Source organism: Eschrichtius robustus, chromosome 16 (assembly GCF_028021215.1).
Source record: "Eschrichtius robustus isolate mEscRob2 chromosome 16, mEscRob2.pri, whole genome shotgun sequence".
Taxonomy (NCBI): domain Eukaryota; kingdom Metazoa; phylum Chordata; class Mammalia; order Artiodactyla; family Eschrichtiidae; genus Eschrichtius; species Eschrichtius robustus.
Window position 1 is genome coordinate 37,725,717 of NC_090839.1, and position 13,019 is coordinate 37,738,735.

At 38.6% G+C, this 13,019-nt stretch overlaps 1 protein-coding gene across 5 annotated transcripts in view; it reads left to right on the forward strand.

Moving 5' to 3' along the window:
• Nucleotides 1-13,019, forward strand: part of PLCB1 (phospholipase C beta 1) — a 694,419-nt gene that overhangs the window by 585,471 nt on the left and 95,929 nt on the right. For all 5 annotated transcript variants that reach the window (XM_068565592.1, XM_068565593.1, XM_068565595.1 and 2 more), the window contains 3 exons: nt 959-1,012; nt 4,285-4,504; nt 9,047-9,227. In XM_068565592.1, coding sequence (XP_068421693.1) covers nt 959-1,012; nt 4,285-4,504; nt 9,047-9,227 — 455 coding nt within the window. The remainder of the gene's footprint in view (nt 1-958; nt 1,013-4,284; nt 4,505-9,046; nt 9,228-13,019) is intronic.

The window sequence follows — 13,019 nt, forward strand, 5'->3', positions numbered from 1 at the left end:
GAATAATTTTTAAAATAGCACAGAATACATTGCAAAACTGGACCCCTCTTCTCTGGCATTAACATCTGTCAGAGTCAGACCAGGAAATTAACATTGGCACAATACCCTGAACTAAACCACAGACCTTGTTTGAACTTCACCTGCTTTCCACTAATGTCTTTGATTGTTCCAGGTTCCAGCTCAGGATCCCACATTGTACTAATTGTCATGTCTCCTTAGCCTCCTTGAATCTATGACAGTCCCTCAGTCTGTCCTGTCTTTCATGCCCTTGACACTTCTGAAGAGTCAGTTATTTTGTAGATTATCCTTCAGTTTGGGTTGGCCTGATGTTTTCTCATGATTAAACTAAAATTACGCATTTTTGGCAAGAACGTCACAGAAGCAATGCTGTTCTGAGAGCATTATGTCGGGGGTATCTGACGTTGCTGTGTCTCATCATCAGTGATGTTGGATCACTTGGTTAAGGTGCCATCTGCCAGGTTTCTCCACTGAAAGTTGCAATTTTCCCCTTTATAGTTAATTGATATCTTAGTGGAGACACTTTAAGACTATGCAACTATCCTGTTTCTCCTTAAACGTTTGTCCAGTGATTTTGGCACCCTCTAATGGATCTTGCCTGCAACCTTATTCCTGCCTGCTGGTCAGCCTTTGATTTTTAAAAGATCACTTGTCATTCCTGTTATGGCCAGAAGGTAGCAGTAGCCTAAACTGAATTTGTTGACAAAGTTTTGCTTCAAAGTGGAGGAATGGCCTTTCTATAACTGGAGGATATAGATTCACATTTAATTAGGTTTGCCCCAAAGTTACAAACTGAAGACATTTCTTAGAATATTTTTAGGATAATTTTCTCCCGCAATTTGTAATTTCTCCATAAAGAGACTTAGAGTCAAGCGCCAAACATTGTTTTACAGGAAGAAAACAATTTTAAAAGTTAAAAGAGGCTATTTTTTTTTTTCAGGCTCTGTAAAGGCACCTGCCAAAACAGAAGATCTTATTCAGAGTGTTTTAACAGGTAAATACCACCTTTTTTCCCTATGGAATTAGGCAGCTGAATATTACGCAGGGTAAGTATTTAGAGGGGAGGAGATTTCATCTTTGAAATATAACATCATTAATATTTCTCTTCTAAAGCCACCTACAGATACATCCTACTTCAAGCCATGCTACACAATATAATCACAGAGAAGCAACCATACTTGGCAAATAGGACCCTACTGGAATAAAAAAATAACATAATTTCACAAGATCTATTTTGGAATCAAGGAATAGTTTCATACTGGAAATGTGACCCAGTGAACAGGAATGCAATCTTCCCAAAGTGCCCACAATAAAGCATATTTTAGAAATGCAGAATATGAACTGTTTGTGACCATAGACTACACAGAGTTTAAGAATGATGATACAGTTTGGGAATATTTTATATTTGGTTAATTTCTTAAACTAGTGGGACTAAAATTGGTACAAGCTTTCTTTAACACAATTAGCAGTATGTAGCAGTGTGTAGCATGTTGGCCCAACATACAACAGAAGTGTACACAAAAGACAGCACTATGGATAAGAACCAAAAACTGTAAACAACTTAAATATCCATAAACAGTAGAATGGATACATTGTGGTATAGTCACAGAATAAAATAAGATACAGCTGTAGAAATAAATAAACTGCAGTTACACACAACTACATGATAAAATTCACAGCATAATGTTGAAGAAAAGAGGACAAACACCAAGGAGCACATTCTTTATGATTCCAGCTACACAAAGTTCAAAAACAGGCAAAAGTAATTTGTGTTCTTAGAAACATGGATTTGGATTATACTTAGGGGTGGGAGGGAGGGCTGGAACCGAAAAGAGGGTCTCTGGGGCGCTGATAATATTCTGATTTTGATCTAAGTGGTGGCTACAGAAACCTCTTCACTTTGTGAAAATTGAGAGGGATGTGTATTTATGTTTTCACCAAAATAATACATAAAATATGCATCCAAAAATTACTTTAGGAATGTATGAAAAGAAAACATGTGTTTAAAGATTTAATTCCATGGGAAACAATTCAATGTTCACACATAAAACAAGAGACAGAAGTGTAAATAAGAGCATGATTCCAATATTATTTAAAAATACGCAAATGCATAGATGAAAGGTGGGTGTCTATATCAATATATTAGCAGTGATTATCTCTGGGTGATTTATGAGTGGTATTTGTTTCCTTATATAAATGGGCATTACCTTTATGTTTAAGGACATATTCAAACAATAGCCTTTCATCCACAAGCTTTTTAAAAAATAATACTTTCCGTGGAATTATTTTTAGTCATAGGTTGGTACATCTTGAACCCTGTTGCTAAACTTGCCACAGCTGATGTGCTGCACACCATTTTTAAAGAAGTGAGGTTGAATCTGTCACCAAAACTGCAGCAATTCCTTAGGATTATAAATTTTAATATAATCAGTCATTATGCAACCATAATGAGTCCATCTGGGCCTGAGGGAAACCATTAAATAAATGTACCTGATTCTCTCCCTGGCCTCTTTCTCAAAAGGAATCAAATGTCAGGAGAATAGATGCATTATTAAAAAGGGAAACATATTTCAGTTGCTTAAAGACCTTATCATTTAAGAACATAAATTGTTATTCTGATTTCAATGTTTATCCACTAGATATATCATTTGCTATTCAGGTCTGTTGTTATTCATGGCATATATTATTTCTGAATCTCTTGACAGTTCTAAATATTTATCATAACTTATTTTTGTTTCCAGAAGCAGAAAGTTCACATCAAAGGATGAAAACATGTGAACTATGGCTTAATCTAGGTCTAAATAAAAGATAATTCATTGAATTTAAGGCACCATCCTTTTTAAGGTACCCCACTACTCATGGATGGCCAAGAAAGAAAAGCACCAACAAATTGTGACACTCCATTGACTACACGATGCAGCTTAGTTTTAGAAATGTTAACATATTTTTTAAATGCATATTCTTACAATTGATTAAACAAGTCAGTAAAACACAGACTGTTTTAAAATCAAGCTCTGTCACATTAAATGTTTTCTTGGCATTAAATAAAACACTATGTAGTGATATAAACTACCACCAACCCTTATGGTACCTTTGGGCAAATCACAGCAAAGAAAGACCTTCCCTCACCTTAATGATCTATACTGGAGCAATGTTGTGATAAATATACAAACCTACAATACCTATACTGTGAATAGTGCCCCTTAGAAATGGTGCTGTAGAACCTGTACAATCATTTGTTAAGCCTCTAACAGGCACACTGCCAGAAACTATGTTAAAAACTTTGCATTAATTCTTTTATTTCATCATCACCATAACAACCCTAAAAAGTAGAAATTGTGTGATCTTTAAAGTGGATCCTGTTAGTGCCCACCAAAATCCCCTTTACCATCTGTGACACCCAGCTCCCAGCTGTAGTAAAGTTTGACTCCTAACAGCTCATAGCTTCCTCTGCTTTTGAAAATTGCCCTCATGGAAGGCACACTGATCATGAAGAGGGATTTCTTATCTGATAAATATCTTGCTACTCTGTCGATCATGGAGCATATCTCATTATATCCATTTGAGCTATTTATGACACAATGTCTCTGACAATGCCCTGATACATTTGATGCTCTAGGCATCCAAAATTTATACAAAAGCAGGTGCAGTGCCATTTGCAAACATATTAGCAAACCACAGGGATAGCTGAAGATTGTGCGGGAGATCTTTTATAAAAAAAAGAAAGAAAGAAAGAAAGAAAATTGCCCTCAGCCAAAAGGAAGCCCCATCTCCAGGAGCTGATGCCTCCCTACGACTGACATTCCCAAATAGGCAAAAGGCTGGCTTTCTTGCCTCAAGGTGAGACTAACTCTGTAGTACAGTTCATGCTCCAGAGCTCCCCCTGGGATCAGGCAGAAGCCGGACTCCAGCCAAGGCCACATCCTTGTTTAGCTACTTCTTCTTCTGTATCTGCTGCCCTCACTCCCCTCCTACTGAGAGCCCCCCTTGGTAAATCACATGTACCTGAATCCCTCTCTTGGGCTCTGTTTCTAGGGAACCCAAACTTTTTAAAAAATTATGAGTAAAGAAATTGGGTCTTTGAGAAATGTGGTAACATAGTCACAAAGTTAGCAAGTCATAAAGCCAGCCTGGAGCACACGTTTGACTTCCAAGCTCTGCTCTCAAGATCCAGTGGGCTGGGGTCAGAAAAATACTGCTCAACAGCAACTGCTCTGTCCTCTCAGCCCTTCCAGGCCTCTCAGCTCTCATACCCATTTGTTGCAGAAGTAGAAGCGCAGACAATTGAAGAGCTAAAGCAACAGAAGTCGTTTGTGAAACTTCAAAAGAAGCACTACAAAGAAATGAAAGACCTGGTTAAGAGACACCACAAGAAAACCACTGACCTTATCAAAGAACACACTACAAAATATAATGAAATCCAGAATGACTACTTGCGAAGGAGGGCAGCTTTGGAAAAGACAGCCAAAAAGGATAGTAAGAAAAAGTAAGTTGAAGGGGTAATTTTTGTTTGTTTTATAGTATAAAGGAGGAGAGTCATTTATATGGATTTTCAGTGTTTTTTTTTTTTTTGAATGGACAAACTACAATTAACTTAAATGATTTTTTATTGATGAACGTAAGTGTTGTTTTTGATTATTTGTTATTATAAGAAATGTATTAATAAATATGTATGTATAAATCTTTTCATATATTCCTATTTTCTTAAAATTTTAGAAGTGGGATCCCTAGATCAATTTAAAGACTTTTCTGTTTCAGTTTGTAACTATCAGCAAGATATGAAAGTGCAAACTGATGGAGAAAAAAGTGATGTCATTAGTATCTTAATTTGCATTTCCTTATTAAGTTGAATTTTTTGGCATATTTATTGTCAATTTATATTTATTCCTTCGCAAATTGTCATATCACAGTCTTTGCTTGATAGTTCTTTTTTATTTATTTATTTATTTATTTATTTATTTATTTATTTATTTATTTTTGGCTGTGTTGGGTCTTCGTTTCTGTGCGAGGGCTTTCTCTAATTGCGGCAAGTGGGGGCCACTCTTCATCGCGGCGCGCGGGCCTCTCACTATTGCGGCCTCTCTTGTTGTGGAGCACAGGCTCCAGACGCACAGGCTCAGTAGTTGTGGCTCACGGGCCTAGTTGCTCCGCGGCATGTGGGATCCTCCCAGACCAGGGCCCGAACCCGTGTCCCCCGGCACTAGCAGGCAGACTCTCAACCACTGCGCCACCACGGAAGCCCCTCTTTTTTTTTTTTTAATTGAAGTTTAGTTGATGGATTTTCAGTGTTTTGCACCACGTTTTGGATCTACACCACTGAAAGAAGGAAAGCCACCCAACTCCCTCCACTCTCTACAGCTTTTGTGTCCTCTCAGCTCACTTTTGCTTGTAGACTGAATTTCTTTATTTGACCAAATTCTGAGACTAGATATGCGGGAAGTCCTACCCTTGAGTTCTAGCCTGTAGGCCCAAGACCAACTGGCTGACTTGCCATATTGCAGCTGCCAATCTGGGGGGTGTGGCATTTTGCTGTGGGCTAGAACCAAGCTGAAGAGGCAACTTGTCTTATTGAAAAGAGAACCTCTACTGCCCTTTGCTGCCCTATCTGAAACCCACAAAGCCCTGTACAGATAATCCTTGTTTGGGGCCTAAGAGTCCCCACAGCCCCATGTACTCAGACCGTGCTGGGGAGAAGCGTTTCTCACACATTCATTCAACCAATATTTATTGAGCGCTTTCTGTGTGCCCTGGGGACACAGCAGTGAACACGACCTACTCAGTTATCACCCCAAAGTGCCTAACATGGTATTGTGGGGAAACTATGTGAGCATAGAAGCTAAGAGTCAGGCAGGCTGTACCACATCCTTCCATCCTTCCCTTCACTTCCTTATTCAATAATCCGATCTTGATGCCAGGTTAAGAGAAAGGTAAGAGGCATTTTTCAGATGCATCTTGTGACATATGATTTAACATGTGCTTGACTTAAAAGCGCGATCAAAACCTAGTACTTGGGTTTTTAAAAGCAGCAAAATCATCATTTTTTAGACCTGGAGCAGCCTTAGAAGCCATCTAGGTGAACTGTTATCACTTCTTCAAGGAGGAATCTGAAAACGAAAGGCTTAACATTTACCCACGGTTACAAAATAGTTCAGGCAAAGCTTGGCCTAAAACTTCTAAATTTTGATCTTAGTGATATGTATGTAGTCATTTGTTTATTCCTGTATTCATTTATTTATGTCATATCCTGCAAACTTCCAGTAGAATATTCAAGTAACTTATCATAGACGACATGTATAAAAATCCTATAAAAATAGAAAAAAAAACCGTACACACATGCATATGCACACAGACTGTCTACCAGTTACCAGATCTGCTGTCCAATACATGAGTCACTAACCACAAACAGTGACTCATTGGAATTGAAATGTGCTTCAAGTATAAAATAACACACCAGAATTCAAAGGCTTCACTAAAAAAAAAAAAAATTTCATATTTTTATATTGATGTATATTGATTTTAATTACATGTTGAAATGATAATATTTTTGATAATCAAGCTATGTAAAATATATTATTAAAATTAATTTCACTCATTTCTTTTTACTTTTTAAGATGACTACTAAAAATTTCAAATCACATATGTGGACAAAAATCAAATATGTGACCCGTGTTGTATTTCGACTGGACAGAAGTAACCATTTAATGTAATTTCTGTCCTTGAACACTAAAGTTAGCTCTTAGCTTCTGAGAAAAGGAAATACGGGTTAGATAATTCTCCTTATCTGATTAAAGGAAACTTGCTTTTCCAAGAGGGACAAACATTTTCCTGGTATTAAATTACAAAAGAATTCATCTCTTGGATCATACACAGGCAACATTAGGCAACAGGGGATAATATCTTCAACCCTGTTTTTGGAGAAGATGCAGAAACATTCGTCCCTTGGTTATTTTTCTTTATTTTCCCTCAAAAAGCAAACAAAAATCCCTAAGCATCTTGTATCAAAAAATACATCAGGAGAAACTTTTCTTCAAGAGGCAAAGACACTGAGGTCTGATTATGTCTGTCCATTTCCCATCCCCCAATGATACACATTAAAATCCTGAAAACTCCTCAGAGTAATAAATGGACATAATGTCCATTATATTCATTTTTTTTTTTTTTGCCAGTGAGATTTTTTTAATCTCACTGATTTTCTTCTTGTTTTGAAAGTATAGTTATTTTTCACAAAATATATTAATATGTAATGGACTTATATTTTCTAATGAATTAATAAATAATTTTTAGATTTATTTTTTATTGAGGTAACATTGGTTTATAACATTATAAGTTTCATATGTACAACGTTATATTAGATCAGTTTCTTATTCAAATATCCATAGTCTCAACTGAGTTTTCACATAATGTGAAGAGTAGATCATTCAAAGATGGTTTCTGTCACACACTGTGTTGTTCTCAGAGCACAGACTTTGCTGTTTTCTAGATGTCTGTACTTGGGTAAGCTGCACTGCTGCTCCCCCATACTGTGTCCTTAGGAAAATTGTCTCACTGAAACTCAATTTCCTCAAATGTAAACAGGAGATGGTCACACCTGCTAGCTGGGTTGTTGTGAAAGCCAGAAGTAAAGCAGAACGTCCCTGGCACCTGCTGAGTGGTCAAGAAATGTTGCCCTGTTGCCTCTGCTATGGTGGTTGTGGCTCACTGAAGCAACACGTTATGTTCTGGCTACACCAACTTCCTGCTACAGCAGATTGTAAATGTATCTCGTGTTCATGCCAAGACAGAGGTCACCCCTCCAATGCTCCTCTCCTCTGATGTTGATAAATAGACTTGTACTCATGCCAAGATGGAGGGCCACATCAGTGCTGCCATGTGATTCTGATGTTTAGAAACCTTTGAGGAAATTCTGCATCCCTTATTTGACAAAATAGGATCCTAACACTAGCTTCTACCAACTGCCTCTCCATGTGGCACCATTGTGTTGGCCTAATTCAAAGAGAAAGTAAGAGGAATTAGCACCAGCTGATTCAAGAAACCTCTTCTACTCGTTCCACTTGGCCGCAAGTGAAAACATGGAGACCGAATCTGATGTGCTGGGTATCTTAGGTGGTTCTTTCTGCAGCGGTTTCCATATAAATGAAAAGAACAGACTTGCTCTTGGTACCCCATTACCAACACTGTCTCTCATTCTATTTGTCCTACAAGAAGTAAGAGCACAAAATTTGAAGGAATCACACCGTATGTTTTAACACAATAATGTTAGTGAGAATTGCTTTGTTTTGATTCAACATTAGTCCTAAACGTCAAAATATCTGTATAATTCTTTATGAATAACTCAAAGAAAGTCCCCCTGCACAGAGTGAGCACTTGATAAATATTTTAGAATGAACCCAATTCATCCTCCTTTCTCTTGGAACCAAAGTGCCATTTTGGGTGGAGATATCAATGAAGTTGGTTCAGCCCCCAAAGAAACTTATTTTAATAACAAATCTTGCTATTAAAAGATGTCAAGAAACAGAACGTGTCAGCTGGGAGTGTTGCTGGCCCGTGACGTCCGCACATGCTCTCTGTTGTCAATCTACACTGCTCAGATGCAAAATTCATCACCTTTTCAACTCCCCCTACAGAATCATCAGTGCAGCAGAGTGTACAGGAGGAATGTAGCTGGAAATTACATTATACATGCCACGTTAAAAAATAAAAAATAAAAGCCTCAAAAAGTCCTTATTAGACATTGTTTTTCCCAAGGGGGGATTGTCATTCTTTCCACCACCACTGCCAGGGCCCCCAGCCTCCTGGCTTTCCTTTTCTGCCACTACCTCTTTCTAGAGCAGCACAAATTTCATCTACTTTCTGTGTTTGGAGACCTTCTGCTGCTAAGCTTGTCCTTGGGGTATCAGCCTCTGTCTCAAGTGGTTTATCGAAATATTTATTTCCAAACAGAGTCTCTAAGAGGGACTCTGGTGTGCAGCCCTCCCTCCACCTTGCTCTGACCTACATATTTTGTGAGTCAAGCTCTGTGTCTCTGCAGATCAGAACCCAGCAGCCCTGACCATGGTTCATCAACAATTGAGCAAGACCTTGCTGCCCTGGATGCCGAAATGACCCAAAAGTCAACAGACTTGAAGGACAAACAACAGCAGCAGCTGCTTAATCTTCGACAAGAACAGTATTATAGCGAAAAATACCAGAAGCGAGAACACATTAAACTGGTAAGCCTGAAAAATGTGATTTCTGTTTCTATAGCTGGAGCCCTCTTTTCTACAGAAAATTTTTGATGCCCTTGGATAACATAACAGGAGACAGCAGCAAGTCTGGCTGGCACTTTCATTTCGCTTCCTGACTGAATAATCTTATTTTGATGCCAGGTTGTAGAGGGAGATAAGAGGCATTTCTCAGATCCATATTGTGACATGTGATTTAACACGTGCTTAACTTAAAAGCAGGATCAAACCCCAGTACTTTGGTTTTAAAAAGCAACAAAATCATCATTTCTTAGAAATGGAAATTGCATAGGCCAAATAGTATCCACCATACTGATATTTTACAAGCCCCACTATTCCAGTATCTTTACTAAGTTCCTCTCTGTTCTCCAATGAAGCTATGTTTTATTATTTTTATTTTCACTAACTCATGTTTGGGCTATAGTAGTTTTTTTGGATTTTTGAAATCATACAAGATAATTACACACTTATCTTTAAGAAAATTAAGAACATGCTGCAAATAAATGTTCACTTTTTATGTAGTAGTGTAGCTTTGCAGTGATACAAAGAGAACTGTACAGTCCACTCTCCTACATTTAGAAAAGTCAGTATTTAAGTGGCCTGTATGGAATGTTGTCTACCCAATTCCTGAGGCTCCCTATGAAAGGAAATGCCATCATCTCCATGAATGATCAGTTTTGTCCTCCAAAATGTTTTCTCAGGAAATGTGACAATCCATTGTTTTTTTAATTGAAATATAGTTGATTTACAATGTTGTGTTAATTTCTGTTGTACAGAAAAGTGATTCAGTCATATATATATATATATATATATATATATTCTTTTTAAAATTCTTTTCCATTATGGTTTATCACAGGATATTGAATATAGTTCCCTGTGCTATACAGTAGGGCCTCGTTGTTTAACCATTCTCTATATAATACTTTTCATCTGCTAATCCCAAACTCCCAATCCTCCCCTTCTCCACCCCTCCTTGTCAACCACAAGTCTGTTCTCTATGTCTGTGAGTGGGTTTTTGTTTCATAGATAGGTTCCTTTGTGTCGTATTTTATTTATTTATTTATTTATTTATTTATTTAATTTATTTATTTTTTAAAAAATATTTTCATTTATGTATTTACTTGGCTGTGCCGGGTCTTAGTTGTGGCATGCGAAATCTTAGTTGCAGCATGTGGGATCTAGTTCCCTGACCAGAGATTGAACCCAGGCCCCCTGCATTGGGAGCACGAAGTCTTAGCCACTGGACCACCAGGGAAGTCCCTGTGTCATATTTTAGATTCCACATATAAGTGATATCATATGGTATTTGTCTTTCTCTTTCTGACTTACTTCACTTGGTATGATAATCTCTAGGTCCATCCATTTTGCTGTAAATAGTGTGATTGCATTCTTTTTATGGCTGAGTAATATTCCATTGTATATATGTACCACATCTTCTTTATACATTCATCTGTCAGTGGACATTTAGGTTGCTTCCATGTCTTGGGTGAATAGCCAATAGCCATCGGCTATGAGCATAGGGGTGCCTGTAATTTTTTGAATTATAGTTTTGTCCAGATATATGCCCAGGAATGGGATTGCTGGATCATATGGCAAGTCTACGTTTACTTTTTTGAGGAACCTCCATACTGTTTCCCATAGTGGCTGCACCAACATACGTTGCATTGGTGTTGATGGCTTGACACAGAGTAGGGACATGAAAAATGTTTGGTGACAGATAAATTAAATGAATCAAGCGATAAAGTAGCCTTGAAAACAAGCTTGTGCCAAAAACAAGTGAGTAAGCTTAACAGAAATTAAAGTAGTGTACCCAGGGGAAATGGGTTCCCAAAGGTGTTTACATGACCTGTTCATTTCATTGCTGAAGTCCTGTCCATATAAGAGAATTCTGAGGCTGTTTCTGCTTATAGGTTGCAAACAGTGGATGGCTTAGTCAAGACTATGTAATAGATGGATCAGGGTATTGCTGTCATTGTAGTACTTGTTCCCAATGACAGTATGCAAATGAGCAGGTCAAAATCACAAGAGGAGCTTATCAAAAATCAGATTCCACTTGGTCAGGTAGTGTCGACTTGAGCATGCACCTGGAGGGCTGGTTAAAACACAGATTGTTGGGCCCTACACTGAATTTCCAATTCAACAGGCCTTGTGTAGGGCTGGCGATGCTGATGCTTCTGGTCCCAGGCCCACACTTTTAGACCCACTGCTCTATACCTAAATGTGAGGCTCAAGGACTTATTTTTAAAAGCTCCATATGCTTTTGATGGGCTGCCTTGTTTGTGAACCACTGAAGTAAGATCAAGCAGTGAAAGAATATGTGGGCAGAGGTCAGGTTTAGTGTAAACCGGGGATTGCCTTGACAGACCTGAGAAAATCCAAGTGAATTTTAATGGGAGATAATAGCTTTGGGAGCTACAACCACTGCCATCTTCCTTTCTCAGTACCCCATCCCTAGGACTCCAGAAAATAATAACAATAATAAAAATTAAAGTAGCAACTGTGTATTGAACACACCCCATGGGGCCATATGCTGTGCTAAACCATTTGCAGAAATTGTCTGATTTAATCCTCACAACACTGGCATTTGGTACTCTTTTCAGCCCATTTCGCAGATTAAAAACTTACAGAGAAATGTAGTGACTTTCCAAAGTTTCCACAACCAGAAAATGGAGTAGTTGGGATTGAACTTGGTCCTCAGACTCTAGAGCTCCTACTTTATAACCATTGTTCAGATGCCTCCTAATTCAGATCTCACGCCAATGTTCTCAGACGACTTCACATCTACTCACACAGAGCACAGAACACACACAAGCCAACTCCTGCATTAGGATGGCTGAGATACCATGCCTCTCTCTTTTTAAACAGCTTTATTTCACATTCCTTGCAATTCATGTATTTAAAGTGTACAGTTTAATGGTTTTTAGTTTATGTATATTCATAAATATGTACAGCCATCACCAATTTTAGAACATTTTCATCACCTCAGAAAGAAACCCTGATTCATTCATTCATCTAGTCAACAAATACTTAATAGACAGCCACTCAGCAAATACTTTTAAATAGTAGAGGATAAAAATTACAATCCTAGCCTTTATGGAGCTTACATTCTAGATGTGGGGGTGAGAGCGTAAACGCAATAAGTTGGTAAAATATGTCAGTTGGTAATAAGGGCTTAGGAAAAACAAATCAATCCCAAGTGGAAAACTAGGGAGTGGGTGTGGGGGAAGGATGAGGAGCGTGGTTTGAAATTTTACATAGAGTAACCAGAGAGGTACTCACTGAGAAGCCAGCATTTGAGTGAGGAGGAGAAGGATGGGCCCATGCCAACATGTGGGGCAAGATTTTCCCAGGGAGAAGGATTAGCAAACACAAACACTCTGGGTTGGGAATGGGCCTGTGTGTTGGAAGAACAGTAGGGTGGCCGTGTTTGAGGAGGACTGTAGGGTCTTAGGTCAGAGAGATGGGACTTCTGGGGCTGGAGACAGATCTCTCAGGTCTTATAGGTCCCTTGTGGCCTCTGTGTTCCACTCAGAGCGCAATGGGAGCCAGTGGAGGGTTCTGAGCGGAGGAGTGATGTGATCTGAGGTACTTTCACAAGGACGGCTCTGGGGCTGAGCTGGGAGTACATGGTGAGGAATGGGGCTCCAGGAAAGTGCCATCCAGAAGCACAGCTCAGAGGAATAGCAGCCTGAGGGTTAGAAGTCCTGGAGTTCTCCCACAGATGACTGAAGTTGACTAACAGGGTCAATGTTACTTCAAAGACGAGGCAATCCGGCCATA